Source organism: Rousettus aegyptiacus, unplaced genomic scaffold (assembly GCF_014176215.1).
Source record: "Rousettus aegyptiacus isolate mRouAeg1 unplaced genomic scaffold, mRouAeg1.p scaffold_m13_p_16, whole genome shotgun sequence".
Lineage (NCBI taxonomy): Eukaryota > Metazoa > Chordata > Mammalia > Chiroptera > Pteropodidae > Rousettus > Rousettus aegyptiacus.
In genome coordinates this window covers 10,943,726-10,969,756 of record NW_023416291.1, presented here as the reverse complement: position 1 = coordinate 10,969,756, position 26,031 = coordinate 10,943,726, and the positions used below count along the sequence as shown (strand labels likewise).

At 35.0% G+C, this 26,031-nt stretch overlaps 1 protein-coding gene and 2 pseudogenes across 2 annotated transcripts in view; 2 read left to right on the top strand and 1 right to left on the bottom strand.

Annotated features, from left to right (window-relative positions):
- Window positions 1-25,573, bottom strand: part of NAA15 (N-alpha-acetyltransferase 15, NatA auxiliary subunit) — a 60,925-nt gene extending 35,352 nt beyond the window's left edge. The window contains exons 1-3 of one of the 2 annotated variants that reach the window (XM_016154046.2): window positions 25,206-25,573; window positions 2,484-2,568; window positions 367-471 (exon numbers count right to left, since the gene is read on the bottom strand). In XM_016154046.2, coding sequence (XP_016009532.1) covers window positions 367-471; window positions 2,484-2,568; window positions 25,206-25,259 — 244 coding nt within the window. In that variant the 5' untranslated portion in view covers window positions 25,260-25,573. The remainder of the gene's footprint in view (window positions 1-366; window positions 472-2,483; window positions 2,569-25,205) is intronic. The other variant, XM_016154047.2, reaches the window with a different exon arrangement.
- Window positions 3,020-3,137, top strand: LOC118612720 (annotated as a pseudogene).
- LOC118612605 lies at window positions 10,510-10,628 on the top strand (annotated as a pseudogene).
- Window positions 25,574-26,031: the final 458 nt, after the last annotated feature.

The following is a 26,031-nucleotide window of genomic DNA, read 5'->3' as shown; positions in this document are numbered from 1 at the left end:
AAGCACACTCATAAGCCCGTGCCTTTAATCAGCTCCTTAATACTGTCCAATATTTCTTAGTATATAGTATATCCTTCTCTAAATTTATGATCATGATGAAATCTGCGTGTCTTTTTTTTTTGAAGTGTGAAAAGAGCTTTCATAGATATTTTGAAGGCAAGTCCCATTTATCTGTAAATAGATATGTTAGAATATGGTAGGTATATAAACATGTTCCCTGAATTAAAGGTAGTTGCTATTATTCAGTTTAAGAAAGAATCATCTCTGAAGTTACATGTAAGAGGAATCCAAACTTCTAACTCCCAAGTTGCTGCCTTAGCTCAAGACACCCTAATCCAATCCTTAAATATACCTCAAAAAGGATACAGACATGACTCTTCAAGTCATTTCTCAAACCTCTACGAACCAATTCATAAGCTTCTTCCTTTTTTCCCAAACAATTCAATGTTAATCCTTTCATAGCCAGGGTTTCTATTTTAAAAATGTAAGAAGACAGGAAAAAAAAATTAAGTATTAAAAATAACACAAAAAAGGTAACCATAATCTCACAAACGAATATTACATTACCCTAAGAACTGAAAACTTAAGAGATTATTGGGACATTTTCCAGGTTAGCACAGAAATTACAATATTTTAAAAGTTGACAAACCATGTTAAACAAACCACATTTCTATATTCTAGGCTTCTGCAGATTTCTTCAGATAAAAGGTACAAAATTGCATGAACACCTGGTAATTCGTATGCTAACAAGATACAATGGCTCTACTACTGTTCTTCAAGGGAATTCCATGGAATGACTTTATATAATCACTCCTTTAACATATGAAAAACTTTATCTTGAAACAGACTTTACTGCTTTGAACCCAAATTACATAAAAATTAAGTTCTCTGTTCAATGAACATAAATTACATACATTTTTTATTTTCATAAATTTACTTTAAAATGATTCTTTGGGTTACTATTAAATACGCAAGTAAAAGAAGACATCAGACATCTGTCATTCACAAGCAACAGATTAAAATAGTGTTGAGGGCAATATTAAGTTTTCAGAAAAGGAAAACAGATTTCTAATTTTATAATGTATATCTTATGAAGCATCAAGGAATAAAAAATATTCATTATAATTTATTTGCCTGGTTTTTAGAAAAATTAGGAATAAAAGATAAAGATTAAAGGTATTATCCTATGAATCGACATTTATAGAAAAATACAGATAAAGAAATGGAAGCAAAAAAGGGAAAAAATCATATACGAATTATTATAAATCATGTATAAAAGGAAACGCAGCAAACAAACAAAATATATTTGGCAAATAAAAAAAGTAGCAGGGTACTGCAGAAAGTAGCCCTTTATTGTCAAACAAGTAAAATCTATTCTTCTAAAATCTACCAAACATCTTAAAGTGCCTGTATTAATGAAACTCTGAGTTGCCATGAAGTTTAAGACAAACCATCCATCATCTTATGAACTGTTCAAAGATATTTTCAATTAACTTATGATACTTCTTCATATGCAACTTGATTTCAGATATGAGGAGAAAGTACATTTTAGAAACAATGAAATCTAGTGCTATGCTGTACTGAAATTCTATCATTACATTACTAAAAGTTAATTACCAGTATGCATACTTTAGAAATGAATATAAAACAACCTAATATCAAGATGGTCAGCACAAATATTTTTAATAAGGAAAATGAAAGAGACTAATTTGGATACTTTTATTCCCATTACTTTCCACCTCCAAACAAATATATTGCAGCAAAAGTATTCAAGAGTAAGAAGGCTGAGAGAAATGTTACTCTCTCCCTCTTCAACATTAACAGAACATTATCAAATGAATTATCAAAGGGACATTTTTCCTAACTGTACAAATCAAACCTGTGAAAGCTTATTTTTCCTTTGCCTCTTTCACAATTTTAGCTACACACTCTTCCTTTACCCTACAAACAGCCCACTATCCCACCTTCAACCCTCAAAGAGGCAAAAGCTAAAAAGTAAAAACACTTTCAAGAACATTACAATTTACAAATATGTCTTAAGCATGACGCCCTTAAAAACTAAGATACTATGCTGGTTCATCAGCATAGGACACATGGGCAAATTCTGAATAAGCTTATTGTAAGGAATAAAATTCTCCAGCTCAATCAATGTTCTAAAGCAAATTTTTCTTCTAATACCTTAAATAAATTTACTTATTAAACTTAAATAAGCATATTTGTCGCACTATTTGTTCTTCTGCCATCCCTACAGCACTTATATTCAAAATAGGAATAAATCAGAACTCAAGTAGAATGTGTTCTCATTTTCTTGACATTAAATTCAAAACACAGTATTAAACATCTCACAGGAGTCAAGGACAAGAAGGTCCATTCTCTCTGGAAAATAGTTAAGGAAGCTGAGAGTGATAGAACCCAAATAAGTGAGACCAGGAAAGTAAGCAAAGCTTTATCTACTTACAAGTAAGTACTGTATTTACACTTACCTCCATGCTCGGCAAATTTGGGATTAGAGAGGATTTGTTTACAGAATTTCAATCCATTTCTATATTGTTTATGTTCATAACATCTCTATGAAAACAAAAAAAGAAAATCTGAGTTTAGTAAGAAATGCAAAAAATTTAAATTCAGTGCTAAATTTTTGATTCTGTTAAATACAACAGAATGATGAAATGTAATTTCCATATTCTCCTAAATCCCATTAAAATGCCAGTAGAAAAAAACACTTAAGGCTCAAATACAGAAAGTTAAAGCAAAATGAAGGGACAGAACATAGATTAGAAATATTAGAAAATCATTAGGTCACTCCAAAAGGTCCAACAAGTGTTATATAATGTAAAAACTAAAAAAAGTAAAGGTATAGAAACTATATTTCAAAATAACATTTTCTTTTTAACTGAAGAAGTCTCTCAAGCTGTGAAGAGACAAGAATATGTACATGTACAATAATGAAGGGAAAAGAGCCAGACCATGGCAAATTTCAAATCCTGGCAAAAAAAGGTCCTTAAAAACTTCTGGAATGGTCTATGGCCATGCAACCCTGAACGATCCTGATACCGTCTGATCTTGAAGCTAAGCAGGGTTGGGCCTGGTTAGTACTTGGATGGGAGACCACCTAGGAAGACCAGGTGCTGTAGGAATAAAAAATAAAAAGCAAGGGACTATAAACTGACAAGATCCTTGCAATCTGTGAGGTCAACCAAGAGTTGCCTCGCCTAAAATAATAAAAATAAAAATAAAAAACTTCCAGAGAAATAAAACCTGCCACATAAGAGGTACCTATAATCAGAATGGTACTGAACTTGTCTTACCTAAAATAACAATGGAATATTGCAGAAAGCCAGCAAACAATTATGCACAGCCTTCAAAATTCAGAGTAAAATTAAGTTTCAACCTAGAATTCTACACCCAGCTACATTATCAATCAAGTATGTGAGTAAAGTGACATTTTAAGCCTTCTCAAAAAGCTAAAATTTTATTTCTATGCACTCTTCCTTAGGAAGCTATGAAAAAGAATCAAAACAAAGTTTTAAAAAAAAGACAACATGTAACTTAATAAAGAATCTAATGCAGAAAAAAAACAAAACAAAAATCTAGAGAACAATCACTACAAAATGAAACAGAAAGCCAAAGGCCACCGTAAAATAGGTTTCCAGCAAGGGCAAAAATGGAACTGATGTACTTCATAATATGGAAAATATTATTTATAAACATATGGCAGAAATACAAGAACATCTGGGGGAAAAGCAACAGGTCTACAGAAAATCAGGCAACTGAATAAATGAGACAGGTATTAATTCCAGGATAAATAAAGTCTTATATAAGAACAGAAGTGTGGTCTTAGTGTAATATTTGGCTTAACAGTGAACACATACATAATTATAAAACTGTAAAATAGTACTGATTTACCGAAATACTGTGATATAACTATAATGAGGTAATGAGGAAAAGAGAAGCAGGCAAACATATAAATGATGAAGTTCTAAGTCCTCATTTTCCATAACCAGAAGTCAACAAATGTCTAAATTATCAAGCCATATATGAAGAAATAGTTATATATTATTAAACAGGAAAACAAATTCCAGAGAAAATGGCTAGTAGGACTGAGGGTGCTTAATTCCAGAGTAGAAAGGCACTGGATGGGGGAGGGAGATAATGATTTTTTTCATCATAAACTTTTTAGTGCTATTTGACTTCTAGGTATCAATGTGTGCTTTCATAGTATAATGATTTTTAAAGCACTGTGTTTATTACAAACAAAAAAACCCTGCATCTATGTCAAAATCCACTATCGTGAACTTAAAACAAATTTTACTCACAACTTTCGAAATAATATATTCAAAATCTTGGAGGAATAGTTAATGCAAATGATGACAAAATGATAGTAAAAAACATGTAGAAACAAAACAATGAAAACATAAATTTTTATTTTGTTTAACATCAAGAAATCAATTGCTTAAACTCAACGCTACAGCCAACTACAGAAATATTCTATATCAACTATGTATTCACTATCTATTGTTTACTGTTTCACATCTCAAACCAAAAATATACAAAATACAACTGATTTTTCCCTAGCATCTATTCTTCACCAAGTCTTCACCCTCTCAGTAGATGGCCTCCTCTCAACTAATCCAACCAGATGATGCAGAAGACCTGATTATCCTTTGTGCTTTCCTTCCTTTGTATTTCCATCCTCTAGTGTGTCCCATCAGTCCCAGTTTCTCTGCAATAGCTTCTTAACTCTCTGCCCCTCCCACCACAATCAACTACGCACTCAGCAGGCTGAATGACATAGGAGATAAGAGGGAGGGCAGCAGAAGCAGTAGCTTGGGAGCTACCTTTAACCATTTGGAACCAAAAAAAAAAAAAAAACATAAGGCTAAGCAACTAAATTTAGTGTTCCTATTTATTTAGCACAAAGACTAAAAATAGTGTTTTCCTTATATAACAGTAAAAGTATTAAAGGAAGCTATGATGTACAGATTACACTAATTAAAAGGAGGAACACTCGATTTGTCACTGTTTTCCCGGAACTACACACATACAAAGAACGATTTAAGTACATTGTTTTTAAAACCTACAATTAGCTTTCTGAAAATTTATTTCTTTAAAAATGTAGTAAGAGAACTTCCACTTTTATCTATGGTGGGGTGAGGCTAACCTTGCCTTCTATCATTAAAAATGAAACTGGAAAAAATATATGAAATAACTTGTCAAACATGGGACAACAGACAGCACAGGACCGTGAACCAAGAAAGGGAGAAAAAAATCATGATGAGCTTAGAAATGCCACTGTTTTATAGAGATTACAGTACAGGGAGAAGAATCTGAAGCAGAGCACAATAGTCCACAGAGCAGAAGAGACAAAGAATGAAGTTCAACGACGCCAACCAGATGACGAAGCAAACAATGATGAAATTATTCGAAGAAAGAGATCCAACAAGCTGCATGGGATCCCATGCATCTGTTGATGCAAACTGTTGAGTACTAAATCTTGCACATGCAGGGTGAAACTTCATCAGGTCAAACAAAGCAGTAAGTTCAATAATTCTCAGGGCTCACAGGGCATCAAGAGTTCCAAGTAGTCAGAATGGAGTCTTCCATAAACAGCTGCAGAATTCAGTAAATAGTGTGGAATGGTCTATTCCGTAGTAGACAAAAACTAGCCCTAGTGTAAGTGTACTTTAGACCCACCCTAACAAAGCCATAGACTGATGTACAAATACCTTCACTGCCTGCTATCGCAAAGTCCAACATTGTTTATTAAAGACACTGAAATCCAGTAAAAACACTGTAAAATTCATAATGCCCAAATTCCAATAAAAAATTACTAGGTAAGCTAAGAAGCAGGAATACATGACCCATAACTGAGAGAAATGATGAAATTATGATATTAACAAAATATCTATTATAAATATGCTTAAGAATTTAAAAATATAAACATGGTGAGAAACAGAACATATAAAAAGGAACCAAAAAGTACTTCTAAAGATGAAAAATTCAGTATCTACAAGGAAAACTTCATCTGGTAAGATTAAAGCAATTATGACACTGCAGAAGAAACGATCAGTGAAATGGAAGACATGGCAAAAGAAACAACCCAAACTGAAGCATAGAGAGAAAAAAATAAGAAAAAATAAAAAATAAATTAGCAGTCACAATGATTCTGCAACAAAAAAAATTCTAAAAGTAAAAGAGATCTAAACGTGAGAGGTGATTAATAAAGGCTCTAGAAGGAAATACTTTTAAATATCTTCATATATGGTGAATAGATAGGATCCCTTAAACAGGGAATTTTAAATATTCAAGATAAGGCTAAAAAAAGGCAAGAGAAGATATATGCAATAAATATCTGAAAAAGATCTTACATCGATAATATATAAAGAAGTCCTTAAGTCAATAACAGCTGAGACAGAAAAAAAACACATCCAAAAGAGGCCATACCATTAAGTTTAATTAAAATAAATTAGACGATATCTGAAAAAATTGTGAAGCTTGAACTTTCATACAATGCTGATAGGAGAGAAAATTAATTAACCAATTGGTTCGGCTGTTTGGCAGAAGAATTTTATGTATAAAATTTATATCTTAATAAACAAGATCTTTTAAAAATACTGTCCAGCAGTATCTAATAAAAAAAAACATATACATACACCGACCCAGCAATTTCAACTTTAGGTATAAACGTAACAAAAAAATAGACATATATTCACCAAAAGATAGAAAAAATGTGATTTATTAATACCTGAGATTACAAAAAAATACATGAAAGTGACAAAAATTAATGACATACCTGAACTAATAGTAGTAAGTCATCAAAAACTTACTTTTAATTTACTTGTATTAAAAAAATGCTTTTACACCTACAGCTTAAATTTACCAAAGCCAATACAGTAAATGTAATATCAAAAAAGTATTAACCCTCTCTGTAAAGTATATAAATCAAAAAGTATCATCGCTGTGTCCTAATTCTAACATTACATTCCTAGGTAATTTTTACATACCAGAAACAGACCTTTACTCCAAGGAAGTAGTCAAGTGGTAAAAAGAGCTGCCTCTGGAATCAAATAGTTCTGGTTTCAAACACTAACTTCAGATAATAAAACTAGTTATAGAATCTTAACTACTTTGCTTAGTATCAAAAAGAATCCTTAAATCAATAAAATATATCAACGTGAAAAGACATGTAAACCACTTAGTAATGTAGCTAATATTTCCTGAGTGACTACTGTGTGCCAGGCACTGTGCTAAGTGCTTAACAGGGAAAATTCATTTAAATGTCTTTTTTTCCCCACTGGCTATATATTTTATTATCGTAAATATTTTGTTGTTATTGACTCATTTGATCCGAACAATGGAATGAAGTAGGTACTCATTTTTATTCCCATTTCAGGTAAAATAACTGAGGTCCAGGAAATTGCTATATAATTTCTAAGGTCAAATAGCTATTAAGAGATAGAAAAAAAAAATAAAAAATGTGAACCCAGACAACTGGGATTCAGAGCCATTCCACTTAACCATTATAACCACCAGAATCTATTAGCCTAAAACAGTAAAAACAGAAAAAAGTGTTTTTTTAAAAAATAAAACCACTAACACAAATGTAGAAATGTAGTCATTGTAGAATGGAAAGAGAAAAAAAAAATAGAAAAAAATTAAAACACATTCTCTTATATAAGAGTACCTGTTATTAATATTCTGGTTTTTTTAACAAGAAAGTTTTAATTCAAAAATTATAGACCAGTCTACTATCCCACGATATAAAGTAAACTTATATAATTCGTAACTAGGATATAAAAATCATAGGTACTGATATTCTTACTTGACATGCACGATATGACTTTATTTTGAATAGCTGGACTTAAAATACTCAGGATTCCAGTTGTTTTTTTTTTTTTTTTGGTCTTACTGAAAACATATTATTTATAGCACCACATTTTTCAAAGGGATTTCACACTAACATGTCATTTACTCTTCATGATACTCCTATAAACTAAGCGCAAAAGGTTCGATCCTTATTTACAGGTAAGATTTAAAAAAACAATTTGCCAGACTACATACCTAGTTAGTGGCAAAATTTACTTTACAGTCTAGGCCCTCTGAGTCCCAGCTGAAAGCTCTTTCTACCACATACTGAAATTTTATTAAATTTTATGAGTATTATTAAAATCAAGAGTTTAAATCTTCTAACAAACTTTCTAATCAACAAATGCAACTGTTATCTTACCTTTTGTCTTCTTTGCTTACTCAGTAATATAATCAAGTAGTTAATAAAAATGTCAAAAAGAAGCTGAGAAAAATGAACACACACACACACCTGGATAATTCCACTATATAACTGAATTTATCAAATGAAGATTAAAAACCAAAATCCACTTTCTTGGAATGAGATGATAATACTATAGCACTTAGCTTTTAATTTTATCACACTTCAGAACAGTAATTAAGCTTTAGTTCCTAATGAATATGCTGCCAATTAATGAAATCTGGCGGTCTTCCATACTGAAATTATACTCAATGTCATTAACTCAATTATCTCCTGTCAACGGGACCTACAGAAATAATTCAGAATGGCACACATCTCCAAATAACTGCTAAGAATTCATTCTCCCCCATCAAGAATCAGTATGTGTTTAAAGAAATGGATGCCAATCTCTTTTTTATTTCCTAAAAAGCACTACTTCTATAACGAGTCACTCATTACAAATGAGACTAGTATTATACTCATGGTTTAATGGAAAAAGTAACAAATATTTAACTTAGTTTATCCCATAAATTTTCCTCAAAAATTCTGCTCTAGTAGTGAACAGGGTTAACAAGAAAAACAGGAAATAGAGTATATCTTCTTTCATTCAACAGTTTCTTTCTCCAAACATGTAAGGCCAGATCTATATATAATTCAGCTTTAACACAGTTTTTGTCTAATTAAAATGGAATCTTATAAAAGCATTCTTAAAATATAATCAAAAAGATAATCATAAGGAGTGTTTTGAACCATTCAAAAGGTATAGATGTACAAAATAGGTTTATTTGCTTGTTTTTTTAAATCCCATGTAACTACTCTCATGAAAGTTCATTCTATAGAACTATATGAAAAGGGTGTCATGACAAGATTTTTAATGCTGTCTTAGCCAAACCCATAGGCTTAAAAGTAAGTTTTTTGAGAACTAATTTAGGGAAAGAGAGACATAAAATACTATATATAGTAGACTTTGAGCAATTCAATTCATGTCAAACAAGTTTTGTAAAATGCCATGGTAGATATATTAAGTTCTCTAGAGCAGAATCATCCAGCTAAATAAAAATATAAGTCTACAATTTCATCTCTGAAACTCTAGTATTTAGGGGAGTTCTTGAAATTTCAGGATTGTGAATAAGGGTTTCCCCTGCTACGGAACAAATGCCACAGTGCTCTATTTGTCCTCTTGCCTATAACATGCGCGTACAGTAATTCAAAATTAAACATAATAGTTTAAAAAATACTAGAACACAGTAGACTATTACCTTTCATTAGCAGTTAAATTTTATAATATTAACACTGCACTATAGGAACAGTAAAGCAAAACAGGATCTAATTACAAGAGAACTGTTCTAACAGATTTTTTAAAAATCCCATGTGCCAAACAGTGGCACTATACAGTCTGAGACTTGCTTCCAAATGCATAGGGATAACTGACAGCAGATCATGCTTCTGCCAAGCAATAAAGCTCTTAAGTATGAAATAACTATTTTCAACTGTTAGACGAGAGCAGACATAGGACTGTGATCTCAGAAGAGAAACAAGGTAAATCTCAAGAAAACCCTTTTTCCTGCCTAGAGGCATTTTCCAGACTACAGAATCAAGAGGCGGAACCCAAATATAATATGGCAATCTCGCTGATTTAAGCAGGTATCTGAGTTAGAAACTGCTGGAATTTATGGGGCAGGGTACCAGAGAGAACCATACAGAGATGAAGCTTCAGAAATCTGTGCAGGAATCTTTGGGCAAGTATTAAGCTGAGCAGGCACACTGCAAGATTATACTGAACCTGGGCCAGAACTACCAAGCAGCATGAGTGAACAACTATTAGCGCTCGTACATGACTGGTGGACATGTGAGTTCCTAACACTCAGCTAGAGACTTCATTAAACACTCCAGGATTTAGCAGAGACCCAGAAATGTCACACTTTAGGAATAAGGCTAATCTAGACCCACGTTTATTAAAGCTTAAAAACAAGCCCTGAAAAGAATAAGTTTAGGCATAAGCAAAGTAACTACCAAAACAAAACTCTATTAAGACAATAGGACAGATATTCAATATGCTACTGTCTATAATAGCCAATATTATGAGAAAACAAAAATTACAAAAAAATGGGAAGAAACAGAAAATTCTGACCCATGACCTATAGAAAAAATCAATCAACAGAGACAGACTCAGAAATAACAATGGAAGTAACAAAGACTTTAAAAGAGTTACTATTATGTAATATTAAAGGACTGAAAAGACAACACAATCAGAAAACAAATAAGACTACAGCCATGCCACCCTGAACGTGCCCGATCTCGTCTGATCTTGGAAACTAAGCAAGGTCAGGCCTGATTAGTACTTGGATGGGAGACCACCTAGGAATATCAAATGCTGTAGGCATTTAAAAAAAAATTAAATTTAAAATAGGGGTGGCCCTATAGTGTAGTGGTTAGCACGTCTGCTTTTCATGCATAAGGTCCTGGGTTTGCGCCCCAGTTGGAACCAGGGACCATACTCCAGGTGTGCCAGGCCCCAGGCCTCCCACCAGAGTGTGTGGGAGGAGATGTCACACCTTCAGAGATCCAGTTCGTAAGGGGAAACAACAAGGTCAGGTGCGGGGGGATTAAAGAGGGGGAAAACATTAAAAATAAAAAAATAATAAAGTGGCTTTGTTTTAAAAAAAATAGGAACTCTCAATAAAATAAAAATTATTTTAAAAAACGGAAATTGTAGAACTGAAAAATATAACACCAAAAATAAAGTTAACAATATAGGTTTTAAATATTAGGTACTGCAGTGAATTTGAAGTCGGTGCAGTGAACATAAAACCACTGCAGAGAACTTAACGTGGCTGCAGTGAAACTGAAAACATACTAGAAACGACCCAAAATGGAAGCTGAAATGATGGCGAGGGAACACAAAATTCGATGACCTGTGGAACAACATCAAGTGGCTTGATGATGGTCTAACACATATGTAAAACCAAAAGGAGGGGACAAGATTCTGAAGTGGAAAAAATATAAAAATTGCAAATGTGATGAAAACTCTAAATCCACAGATCCAAAATCTCAACAACCCTCAGCAGGATAAGCTAAAAAGATTGGGGGAGGGGTTTGGGGTGGGGGGGAGAAAACCGGAGGCATATCACAATCTAATTGCTGAAAAGTAATGACAAAAGAGAAAACCATGAAGGTACTCAGAAAAAAAAGCCTCTATTATAAAAAGGTCTCCAATTATCATCTTAGTTTCTACCTTAAGAAATGAGAAAAATAAGAGCAAATTAAACTCGAAGTAAGCAGAAGAAAATTAAAAAAGGTAAAAACAGAATCGATGAAACAAAAAAAAAACAGAAGTCAGTGAAACTGAAAGCTGGTTCTTTGAGAATATCAATAAAATTGATAAACCTCTTGCCAAACATGGGCATAATCACAAAAGTGCACAGAAGAATGAAAAAACTAGAGCCCCAGCTTTCTGGCCAGAGAGTGAAAAGAGGAGCCTCAGAGAAACAGAAAGTATTAGGAAGATCACAGAGAAGGAGGAACTGGGGAGAGCAATCCCATAAAGTTGTTTATGAACTCCAGGGTTCACCCACAAACTGCATATACATGGATATGACCCTATTCACAGAAGCAAAGACCTCGAAAACTAAACAATGGATATACTGCCCAGGGTCCAGACTCGCTACTTACTGGGTGACACATAAGCAGGACAGACCCAAACAGGACTACAAAGGTTCTGAAAACTGAACTGATATTAGAACCACAGCCCACAGACAGAGTTGGGACTTACAGCTTGAATCTAACCAGATTTGCTAAAACAAAATTAACATTATCCACAGGACTTAAATACTCAAGAGTCTGACAGAGTAACATTTAAAATGTCCAGGATAAAATCCAAAATTATGTGGTAATGTAAAGAAACAGGAAAATCTCAACTTGCATGGGAAAAGACAATTGACGGACATGTAGAGATGAGAAATATTTAAGACTTTAGCTATTGCAAAAATGCTGGCGGAAGTAATTAGTGAACACTTACAACACCTTTTTTGTGTGTGTAGGGGGACTCCCTACATGGGCTCAATACCAGAATGGACATTAACAAGAAAGAATCAGTATGCTGGAAAGTCAATCAATAAAATTAATCAAATTTGAACGAGAGAGAAAAAAATTTTCTAAAATAGAGCCTAAAGCACTTGTGTAGTGTTAAGAAACAGAACTTTTTTCATAATACTGAAAATCATTCCATTGATCTTCCTAGAAGAATGATCTCTAATTTCATTAAAAAGAATATAAATGAGTTTTAATGTCCAAAACAACTGGCTGTTTACATTAACAGAAACTGGACAAGTTGTGAAAAGCCCAAATAAACTAAGGTGATCTACTGAAGACAGAATGAATATTCACTATCCTTTTCCAAATCCTTGTTACAAAAAAAAAAAAACAACAAAACAAAAAACCACAGTTCCCTAGAAGCAGGAACTGTGACATAGCAAATAAACTAGGCTATTTACATCAACGGAAGGTAGTGACACAAAATTTAAATACATACAGTTTAGATTTGGCATTAAGAATACATGATTTTCATTAGTATTAAATATACCTTTCTGTTTTCCTTTAGCTAATGCAAAAAAAATATTTCATTCTTTGAATATGATTAAAAAGAATGCGGCCTCAAATCAAGCTAAATGATAAGAGCTGAACTTGGCTTTAAAAGTCAGCCAAGTTAAAATGATAACTGGAATTTCTTCAAAATAATCCAGGGGGGTAAGCATCACAGATGAAAAAGAATGAATTAAAAACTGATAACTGTCAAGCCCAGAATAGATTATTCTTTTTTATTTTCACGTTTGAAATTTTTCATCATTAAAAAATTAAAGAGAAAATGAATCTTTGGTATGCCCAAATCAAATCTAGAAGCATTTATTAACTTCCTTAAGCCTGGCTGGCACTTAGGAGTGCCAGTGAATTAGAACTACATACTTCAGTATTTCTACATCTACAGAGGTAGTATGGATAAAGGGTACATACAGCCTTAACAGTCAGAGAGTCTAGAGCTGTAGCTATTCAATATTTTAATTATTACATAAAAATTAAAATTCTTCAGTAAAGCTCCTCAGTCACACTATCCACATCTCTGGTGTTCAAGAGCCACATGTGACTAGTGGCTAACATACTAGAAACTCAGATGTAGAACACTTCCATCAGCACAAAAAATTCTACTGGACAATACTAAATACTAGTCTAGGGTTCATCTTAGCCACCTCTAAATAGCGTGGTATTACTGTCCTAACTAAATTTATTAGAGCCTTACTTGTGTCACCTGCAAAATGTGAACATTAACAACCTTGAAGGGTTTAGGTGAGAATTAAATGCAAATATATATGAAGAACCTCGGTAAGCGCACAATAAGACTGTTCAAGTAAAGCACTATGATATCAGTTATAATTTAAAATATTTAAACCCAGCCCAGTTTGACTGATTACAAAGAAATCGGAAAGCAGGAACTGAATTAAAATACGCCATCAAGGGGAACAAGGGATCTTTCTGAGATGACAAAAATGTTCTATATCTTGAAAGGGCCACAGGTTGCACAGGTATATGCATTTGTCAAAACAGTACACTTGAGGCAATCAATTCAACAGTACATTCAAGACTTGTGAATTTTACTGTAGATAAATTATACTTTAACTTTTTAAATGTTTATTGAACAGAAAACATAAAATCTCTGAAAAACTACCTTTATCCTCCCTTTCCTAAAATTCTTTTAGTTACAGCTTCCATTTGCAGACAACATATTGTCCTTTTCATACCTTACAATTTCTGGCAAACTACTACATCCATGAAAACAAATCTCAAGGGTGGCTTTTCTCCTTCTAGTTTTATACTATTTTAAAAAATAAGCCTATCTTACTTCTATAATAAAAGACAAAATAAGATCCATTGAGATGAGACTTAACAAAGCGAGACTTATTTTATAGAATATCTTTAATCAAAAGAGATCTTAAATGTCACTTGGTGCAAGTGGTCACACAGCTCATGTAACATTCTTCTGGTTCCTTCTTTACTGAAATGTTTCTAGAGATACTAAGCCAAATTATATCTCCCTCAAACTTCTGTGTACTGATTCTAGCTCTATAAAAGTTCAATTTTTTTCTTATTCAAGCAAAACATATTTGTTCTTTTAGCTATTCCTTATATTAAAGTTTTAAGTCCTCTGACATTCAGGGCCACTCCCTGAGGTTGAAAAAACATGCTCCCACACTTGTATATATTTCTAAAACTAGTAACATTAAAAAAAAAAAACTGAATAATTTAAATGGGGTTGCTAAATTTTTATTTTTCTAAGCAAACCATTTTTTAAAGATGTTATTAGTACTTCAAAGCACAAAAAGCATTTCAATATTTTTAAAATAAGTACACAGTCTCAATAAGACAAGAAAGGTCTGTGGGAATTTTACACCAATATGTTTCTGGTGTATCAGCATTATGGAGTCACTGTTCTATATCTCTCCCAGTTTAGGGCCCAGAAGTTAAAATTACAGATATAGTCTTACTAGCAGCACAATTTAATGTGACAATAACCATCTGCTTCCTAGATGCTATATCCCTATTAAAGCATTGTAAAATATGACAAATTTATCTTACCTTTTTTTCCCCTTTTTTTTTTGCAGCAAGAAAATTGAAGGAAGACTTAGGATTCCTGCTTAATATGAGTGGAACTCTGCTACAAGAATGCTATAAACTATGAACTCTGATGCTCGGTAAAAGACAAAATTCAATAAAATTCAAGGTATACACAAATAACCCAGGGACAGCTATATAACAGAACCTCATAATTATTTCAGTAATAAATATAGAAGAGTTTGAAGAGAAAAATGGAGTGGCCATGGGGACACAAAAACAGAAGCATAACCAATTATTCAACTATGTAAAACCTGAATTGCAAAGTATTTTAAAGCAAGCTCTAATATTTTCAAGCATGGCGCATAAAAACAAAAATGAATTCTTTATAGGATAATGGCTGCCCTCTGATTTCTAAACACTCCACAAATCCTCATAAAAACCATACAGCCCAGGATCAAGAGCAAATAAAATCATCCATAGCATTATAAAAAGATGAGACAACAAAAACCCCAAACATTCAAGAAAGAAACTCCAGTTGGAACTCTCCAAAGAACAATACGCAGGACCCCAGTGGTGACTGAATGCATGTAATAACAACAAGGATTCACCCTCAGGAGAGGGCCACTTATCCTGAGGAGGAACTGAGAGACACGATGCATGAGCAAAACGACCTACTACTACGGAGTGAAAAAAGAAGAGGCTTAGAAAGTCTGTAAGATCAAAGGTGGCAATTTTAGCAAGGCTTTCAAGGAGGAGGCACCTTAGAAGGATAAGTGTCACTTGAAGGCTTGAGAAGAAAACTGAAGATAAAGGCTTTACTAAAACAAGACAGAACAATGAGGGTGGGGCTGCAATTATCTCAAGAACTCCAATTCACTGTAATAACAAAAGAGGATACTCTTGAACTAAGAGATTTAAAAAGGCATCCACAGCTCACTCCAAAAACTGTCTATATTGTTGGTCCAGTAAAATCCATCACAAGCAACCAGTTGAACAGAAAAACAAACTCAACATCATACCAAGTTACTCATATGGAATAAAAAAGGTGAAAATTTTTTGAGCAGATGAAAACACCAAAAACCTTAGTGATAAAAGATGTTAACAACACTCTTTCATGAATTAAATACAATTAAATAACAAATGCAGACATAGAAGAACACCTCAAATTGGATCTACAAAATTTAAAAGAGAGAATAGGAAGATATAAAACTGGAACAAACTGAACTTAAGAAACAGAAAACACAAAGTCATCTCAGAAATGAGTACTATATTACAAGATATATGATCTAAAGAGATAGAAAAATAGAAATGCTTCTCAAATAAAAAACACAGGTGAAAAGAATCGAAGGAAAACAGGTATTAAAAAGAAAGGCAAGATGATCCAATAGTGAGGATCACTGAAGAATGAAATAACAGAATACTCAAAATTATAATTCTTGAATGAAAAGAAAACCAGAATCTATATTCCGAAACCACGCACCAGGGAAAATTTATCCAGCATAATTGACACACGTAGCCTAGAAAATTCAATTTTACAGATAAAGGAAAACCCCTTATATCTCCACAAAGAAAGAGCAAGTCATACAAAGAAAAAATCACGTTAGCATCAGCAACGTATAAGAAAGACAACAGAAAGGCAGTATTTTCAAGAAACTGAAAAAGTCAGGGATTTTATATCCAGTCAAACTGTCCTTCAAATATCAAGGGTATAGGAAAACTGTTATAACTTGTAAGAACTTTAAGAGATTTTCACAAGCACTGCTGAGGAATCTCTTCTAGACAGTAAGTTTCGTCCAACCAAGAGATGATTGGGACAACTTCAGCAAATGGTCTGTTGGTAAATATTAACTATATTTAATGACAGAACTAAATCTCAGACAGGTACTGATAAGGGTGGAAGACTACTACTTGAAACGACATGCTCTCAACAAAGTAAAAGTAACTTCTGAAAGTCTACATAGGAAAATGAGACTCAATGGATTTAAAGCTGACATATGAAATAGAAGCCTAAGTTTAAAAAAAAGGACTACGAGAATGTTTAAAGATATAAATATAAAGGTAACTGACTAAAACAAAAATATAAACCTTTCAAAATACCAGAAATATACAAAAAAAATAAAAATATCAAACATAAGACACAGGGTAACAAAATAAAGATGGGATCAATGCAACAAAAAAGCTTAAGTGCTTAATAGACTACAACCACAATAGAGCAAGTACACATTTTACTATTTGCCGGGCACTTTCATACGTATCTCACCACCTGACCAGTGGAGTAGGTCAGAAAAGTATTTTCTTTTTACTCAGGTTTTCAAATTGAGTTTTAAAAAGGGTAAGGGATAAAGGAAAGTACAGCCAGGTTTCAAATCCAGAATCTTTCTATTCTTTCCGTACCAGGAGTTGCAGTTGAGTATCAAAATTATCTCCCTCAAAAAATCTTTAGAATGAATTTGCCTGAAACTTTTGAGTAAAAAAAAATGTTGAAGGAAGTTTAAGACTCCTCAGTGGCAGTGGCAACTAAGATGGCAAAGATTGTGACATTATCTCAGGTATTAGATGCAAGAAGTTCTGGCTTAGTAATTAGTAACACTTCAGAGTGAAGGAGGCACTACCCAAAACCAGGATGTGCGACCTCTATATCACTAAGTTAGATAATGTACAGTTGGTCTGCTACAAAGCTTGTTTTGAAAACACACATTTGCTCCAGTACCACTGACTTATTAGGGAACATTGTGAGCATGCTAAATTTCAAATTTCATGTCTGCTTCTGTAGGATTTTGTCTGCTAAAAATACTGGGTGATCACAGAAAACTACACCCAGCTGGAAGGGCTGCACAGGCGTGCACAGCAGACACACACGTCAAACATCTCCCAGCTACCTCAGTTCACTTGGTGTGGTATAAGCCACACCCATCCACATTTGGCATTACAACTTTCCCTCAGATTTCAAACAACTTTGTCACTTTACATAATTCACAAGCTACAATTCCTCTGACACCCACTTCCATAAGCAAACTTCAGGTCTTTTCTAAGGTAAAGTGCCATATTTACATTGTACTATTTACTTATTATTAAACACCAGATATAAAACCGTGTTATCATTTTTATTAGGTCCTTAGCTTTGTTTTTAATGCCACCAATGAAGTTTTTGAGTGTTGTGCTCAACCCCATCTTCCCACAAGCTGAGTGGTTTTTATTACATGATTTTGCAGAGTGCATTAACTTTTAGGAACCCAGATGTCCTGATACAGCACAACTGACAGACTCTATATAAAACAATCAGAAATATACTTTTAACAATGTAATAAGTTCCCAGACCAAAAAAAAAAAGTTAAAAGAGTTCATTATTACAAAACCAGTACTACAAGAAATGTTAAAGGGACTTCTTCAAGAAGGAAAAAAAGAAAAGCTCAAAAATATGAATAATAAAATAGCAATAACTACATATCTATCAGCAATTACTTTAAGTGTAAATGGATTAAATGTTCCAATCAAAAGACAGAGTGGCTGAATGGAAAAGAAAAGATCCTTACATCTGCTGCTAATAAGAGACTGACTTCAGATTAAAGACACACAGACTGAAAGGGGTGGAAAAAGATATTTCATGAAAATGGAAACAAACAAAAAAAATACTAGATAGCAATATTTATACCAAACAAAACAGAGTTTAAAACAAAAGCTATAAGAAGACAAAGAAGGACCCAGTAATTCCACTTCTGGGTACTTATCCAAAGAAACCCAAACACTAATTCAAAAAGACATATACATCAATACGTTCATTACATCATTATTTACAACAGCCAAAATATGGAAGCAACCTAAATGTCTATCGAGGAATGAGTGGATAAAGAAGCAGTACATATATATAATGAGATCTTGCCATCTGCAACAACATGGATGGACCTAGGTTTAACGCTAAGTGAAATAAGTCAGACAATGACAAATGCCATGTATGTGACTGCATTTAAATGTGGAATCTAAAAAACAAACTAAATGAACAAACGAAACAGAAATGAGCTCATAAATACAGAAAACACTGTGATGGTTGCCAGAGGGGAGGGGAATTGGGGAGTGGATGAAACGGGAAAGAATTAAGAAGTACAAATTGGTAGTTACAAACTAGTCATGGGGATGTAAAGTATTGCGTAGGGAATATAGTTGATAAAGCTGTAATAACTCTGTATGGTGTCAGATGGGTACTAGATTTATTGGGGTGATGTCTTCCGAAGTTATATAAGTGTCTAATTACTATGTTATATACCTGAAACTAATATAATATTGTATATCAACTATAATTGAAAACATTTTTTAATGTAATAAGTATCAGCTATATTTTTTTAATAATTTCCTCAAAAAAAAAATGATGCAAAGTTTGTATCAGCTAATGTGTAGAAAAGTCTAACATAAAATCTGGCTCAAAATAGGTGTTCAATAAATGCCAGTTTGCTTCATTTCCCCTTCTTAAAGATTTTGTCTCAGTCCTCAAACCCAGATCATCAAAGGTGATCTTGTAATCTCCGTGAGATCTCTCTGAAAAATAAAGAGTACAGCATTAATGGAAGCTATTATGATAAGCAAAAAACTTTTTTTTAATTGGAACAACAACCATGTGTGGAAGTAGAAAACAGAATCCTAAAGGTTTTTTCAAGGTCTGTATTTTTAAAAACAAACTTTCATTTCTCCGTTTATGTATAGATGAAACGACTCTCACAGACGACACATAGGAATGTTTAATTTCTTCTATAAAAAATCATATGGAATCTTTAAAAATATTACTAGCTTCAAAGTAAGATTATAATTTCCCTAAGTAGGTTTTAGAAGGATTTTCAAATTATCCCAAGTGAAAATGAGTTCGTTTTACCAACCAAAGAAAATCTCAGTGGAATAGAGCTTATCAGGAAACAAAAACATTAACCTCTCATTTATTTATTCCTACACTGCAATTTTTATTTTACTTTTAAATAGTTAAAATAGACTGGTTTTATTAAATTAAAATTTTAAGGAATTATTTTAGTTCCAAATTAAGAAATGAACAATAAAATTCATAGCTTACCCAAGAGGGAAAAACTATATGCAATGAGTTAAAGTAGTTTTTTTCAAGTTACAACTTCAATACAAGTTTGTTGGGCATGCATCATAAAACAGTGGCGATATACCACGGAAATTCCCAAAAGCATACAACCACAGCATAAAACTTCCTCCCCTCCACACCCTATTTATATTAAGAACCATCACTCTTTTAAACCTCTTCACTTGCTCTTCTTGCCACCAACACTGGCAAATGACATTCTTTTCCAAACTATTTTCACTAAGAATCTGAAGTTTTTCTCTCTTCAATATGGCTACTGCCTATGAACAGAGAGCAAAGTTGTATTTAGATATGAATGCTGATGGTTGGCAAGGCTCACTGATTAGTTAAGTGGCTTGCTCTGATGCCCTAGCTTCCAGCATATCTTTCCAAATTCCAAGAATTCAATTTGATTGTTAAAGTTTCTGAAAATTACTCACAAAGGAACTCTAAATTACAATTTTTTCCCCTTTGAACATTCCCTATTCTTAGTTCATAATGGTATATACAGAGATCTTCAACCCTGACTTTGTGTCAGAATCAGTTGTAGAGCTTCATGAAACTACAGATGACTGAACCCTACTGATTCAGCAAGCTCCTTACAACAAACATCCTCATTTAATCCAGATGCCATTTTTTCCTCCGATGCCAAAACAACCCAAAATCAAATCAAATCAAATCAAATTTCCTCTTATTATGCTTTTGTGATGGGAGAAAGGCCATGTAAACAAATACTATGATTCATTCATAAATGAAACTTCCAAGGTCTTACCAGGTAATACGGGTTCTGCCTGATACCCAACAATTACCTCATACAGCAACATATTCTACAAAGACAAGGCCCATCTTAACTCCCTTCCCCAAAAATCTTTATACAAGCACAAAATCCAAAGATCTTTCTCTCTTGCCCTGTAGTCACTCTTAAACACTTATTTATGCAACAAATATTTACCTAATATCTATTATGGTGCATTATTCTAACCAATGGGGGTAATAGCAATTAACAGAATACAGTTCCTAACCTCATAAAACCTACATTTTAATTGTGCACGATATGTGATAAATTACTTGTGTATATATGCAGATAATGGTATGTCATAAGGAAAACAAAAAGGAAGAAATAAAAAGACTGATCATGATGAAGTCTTCCCCAGGTCAAGGAAGGCCTCTATATAACATTTAGAAGACATCTGAGCAGAATTTTAAAAGAAATAAGAGAAGAAATGAATCATGCAGGTATCTCGGAGAAAAAATTCTGAAGTCTTTTGCATATGATCCCTTATAGGACCTAGCTTTTTATGTCCAAAAACACTATTATGAACAAAGAAGATAATTTGAAACAATACTCTGAGACAACTGCATTACCAGAAGCAGAAATATTAAAAGAAATAAGAATGCACATTAAGCAAAAGAGATCCTTTCAGTTAAGGCCTGTTGGCCTGTTGCTCTTCAGTCCTCCAATCATTCGAGGCATCATGTCTGCCTCTCTGAAAACTGTCTTTTAACTGTCCAAAATGGTAACCATTCACATGTAGCTATCTGAATTTGAATTTAAATTAATTAAAATTAAAAATTCAGTTCCTCAATCACACTAGCCATATTTCAACTGTACAATAGCCACATGTGGCTAATGGCTATAATACTGAACAGAGCAGATAGAGAACATTTCCATCAACCCAGAAAGCTGTACTGTGCAGTACAAATGGTAAGCTTCAGTAAATCACAAATGTTATCATCATGCTATGCTAACTTCTCTTACCACTTTTCTAGGAAAGAAAAATTCTGCCTTTTAGACTTTTAACAACATAAATCATAAGGCAAAAGTTCAAAAATAGGCTAATGATGAACAATATGTTAAGTACTCCCAACTTAGATGTTTTTCTTACAGTTCACATTAACATATGAAGACAGAAGAAAAGCAGCAGCACCAGCAAGTCACAGACCTAGCAACACCTGATTGCAAAGCAAGAGGATACGTCCAACTTTCTACCTCATAACCTCATTTTTCCTACTCTTTCACCTATATCTTAAGAAAGAGGGGTAAACTTCTGGTAATGCCCCTCGAACTATTTAGATAAACAAATAGCATCAAAAGTCACAGTTTTTTAATGATGTAGTTTTTCAAATTATTAAAATAGTGTACAAATCACAACAACAAAACCCACAAAAACCACTTTAAGCAAACACAAGTATCTCTTCTTTAAAGTAAACTCCTACATAATCTATTATCACATTAAATTCATCCCCACCTTTTCTCTGGACAAATTATAGACAAGACACACATTTTGCAGACATTTTGACCAACTTAAGACAATGCTTTATAGTCAGAAAACAGTAATATGGGAAAAAAGATGGGCCAAATATGCAACAAAATTAAATTTTAGGTAACAACTAGACTAGAACAAGCCAAGCAAATCCACTACAGAAACTGAACTTTTTTGCAAACTGATGTATAAACTGGGTTTCCTTTAAAACTTAAAGCAAAAACATACTTCATTATTTTGAAATTCAAGTTTCAAATTAAAAAAAAACAATTAATTCCATTTCCTACAGTTTACTACAAATAAGTATAGTACAACTAACAAAGTGCCAGCTTAAAAACTGAATGTTCTTGGAATAATTTAAGTTAACCAGCCAAGCAACCAACACTTGACAAGATGGCATCAGAGTATGCTCATCTTTTCCTCATGGAAGGGAGGGGAAAGCTGAGAAGCTTACAGTCAAAAGAGCCAACTACTGTAACAACCGAGGAAGCAGAAGCAATTGTGAAAAAAATACTAACTATACTTTTGGTTAGTAATATTTTCTTCGTTGCCAACGTAAGAGAACGATAAGGATATTTCCTTTCATTTATGATTTTCACATTTCTTCTACATATACCTAGTCCAATAAGTCTTTTAGCATTTTGACTTTAGCAATGAACTTATAAGTTTTGCCTCATTAGTACCACCAAAAAAAGTTGTTTAGGACACTTAATCAAAAATTATTATTCTATGAACAGTTAAATTGAGGTACATTCATAAACAGAATTCTATTCATCAATAACAAGAAAACAGACTTTTGATACACCCAACCCGGATGAAGCTCAAGGGAATTATGCTGCATAAAAAAGGCCAATCCTAGAAAGTTGAATACTGTGTAATTCTGTTTAGTAACCAATCTTGAAATGACAAACCTGTAGGGAGAGAGAATGCATTAGTACTGGTTGCCAAAGTTTGGGATAAGAGGAAGGGAGGAGAAGAGGGTGTGGTTCTAATAGGACTATTCTGTAGGACTGCTGTGGTAGTTACGTAATCTACACACGTGATAACATTGCATAGAATATATAAATCAGTACACGTAAAATGGAGAACTCTGAAAAAGATTCAAATTATCAATGTCATGATAGTAAACTATAGTTTGCAAGGCATTAGCACTGGGAAACTGGGTAATGGGTACAAGGGATCTCAACATTATTATTTGTTAAAACTCCATGTGACCCTATGTCTATCTCAAAATACCAACGATTTGGGAGAATCTGAACATGAACTGGATATCAGACATTAGGGAATGATTGTTAATGGTACTACAGTTTTATAGGACAATGTCCTTATTCTGAGGAGATGCTCACCGAAGCATGTAGAAATGAAGTATCATATCTGCAAACTTTGAACTTTTTAATATGTATGGGGAGACACCAAATCTGGCAAAATGTTAAATGTTAAATCTAGGTAAAGGATATATGAATGCTCCTGTCCTGTTCTCTCAACTTTCCAGCTTGAATTTTTTTTCAAAATAAGGACTTGGGGAAGAAGATTAAAGACAAATTCCTACCCTAAAACTATGTTACAATCGAACCTACACACCAATCAGTCTTTTAAAAGATTTAAAAGTATATAAATTGTTCTGGTAAAAGTATGCTATAGTCCCACCTACACTCCAATTAGTCTTAAAACAAAAAATAGCAATAAGGACTTCAAAGAAACTAAGAGTTAGGACATGGTACTGGATGCGACTTTCTGATGTTTTTCGACATAAACTAATTACATCTGTAGGGCATGTGGATATTTTTTAAAAAACAAAGTCAGTTCAACATGGATTAGTCTTTCTTCTAGAAAAACTGGATCCACAAGAGTTGTTCTACTCTTTAAAAAGTGAAATGAATTTAAATTGCAAGAGAAAAGTCTAACACTTTGATACGCGCATTCCAAATTTTAAGCCTTAAGTTTGGCAAATACAGTTAATTCTGTCACAAAGAAATGTTTGTATGAAAGGGGCAACCCAATCACTAAATGCCAAACAAAAATGCGCTACAATGTATTAACTATAGCGCCAAGGCTACAAGACATTTTAACAATGTAAACAGTCCCTCCAAACATCAATGCAAACTGCACACATCTGAAATATAGGTAATAAGTTTGAGCTAGTGTCAAAAGGATCCACTCCAAAAGTTCTTACATTCCCTTTTCTCTGCGGCTAAATTTTTCCATAGGTGTTCCTACATTTCAGTCTATAAGAAATCCTTGTCTAAAACGTCTGAACTAAAAGCTCTTTAACTTTTCACTTCCTACCAAACCGTCCCCGCCCAATGGACCCCACCTCCCAAGGAAGGTGATGGGGTGAGGCTGTTTCCCGCTCACGAACTAAGAAATAAATGTCCTTTTCCTACTCCAGGAAAAAGAGAAGCCAAAAAGCTGCAGCCTTGACTATGCAACTGACTACAAGTAGGCAGCCGTTAAGAAAGCGTCCTTTCCTCTTAACTCCTTTCTCCCTTCCCTCTTCTCAGGTCATTCCGTGACCCCGGGCCGGGCGGGGACAGGTGAATCTCGAGAGCAGAGGAAGAGGGAGGGACGGACTGTGGAGAGAGACGCGCTTGGGCAATGAATGAGCTGTGCCGCATCCGCACCACCTGTTCCTTCCAAGGGTGCCACCCCGGCCCGCCGGCAGGGCTCCCGCACCGCCCGGGCCGCGGCTCCTGCCCGTGCTGCCCGCCTCCCTGCCAAGGGCCGGGCATCTCCCTTCATCGAGGATAAAAACCAGCAATCAAGAAGCGAGGCGCACAGGGCCTACTCCGGAACCGCGGCCTCCGAAGCGTGGGGACGGGAGGAGGAAACCTGCGGTCCCCGGCGCACGGGCCGAAGTGGGAACCACAGGGAGGGGACCGGAGAGTTCATTTGGCCTGACTAGGAGTACGAAGGCGGGGTCCCGGCTGGGGGTGGCTCGCTGCCCGTCGGGCCGAGGTTACGGGTGACAGGCCCGTGTGCCGGCTGAATCCCTGCCACTGCCTGCCCAGAGCCTCACACTTACCAATATCCGCTTGAAGAGCGCGTTCTCCTTGGGCGGGAGGCTCACGGCCGGCATCGTTCCGGCTCCTCCCGCTGCTCCCGCCACCACCCGGCTCGGTCAGTCTGTTTGTCCCACCGCCGCCGCCGCCGCCGCCGTTCCCTGGCTGCTTCAGCCTTGATTGCCGATCCGCCGCCGCCACCAGGCTTCGGGTGTCACCGCGTCGCCCAGCCCCGACACCCCCTTCCCCTCGTTGTCTTTTTTCCTTTCTCACTTAACGCTGCCGCCGCCTCCCCCCACCCCCAACGGGTCTCCGTCGGCGGTTCACGTGGTAACTGAACAGACCGACAGAGGCAGCCAAAATGGCGGACGCGGAGGGCTTTCCCACCCGGGTCACACCTCCTAGCGCGCAGGCGCGATGACCCCCTTGCCCCACCTCCTCCATCCTGGAGCTTGCTGGGAAACTTGGCGGCCGGCCGGCGGGGTCAGGGCTGAGAGGGTCGCGGCAGGCCCCGCCCACCCTTTCCGTGCCGAGCGCTTTGGAGGCGAGGGGAGAGCGGTCAGCAGTGGTTCTGACCCGCTGCGCATTCAAAATAGCCTTTCCGTTCCTTCCTGCCAGATTGGCCTTTCATTCATTGGATCGACTCGCCGGGACTGTGTGATCGTTGCTTGAGCCCGAAGTGCTAAACTAAAGTGCAGGTGTTCAAGAAGCGCTGCGTTTGATCGTGGACGAAATGCCTAATTAAGTAGCAGAGGCCTAGGGGGAATTAAGGCTTCTCTCCAGTGGCGACGTGTTAACAGATATGGAGAGGAGGGGGCTTAATGAAGTCGAAAAGAGCTATCTAAGGTC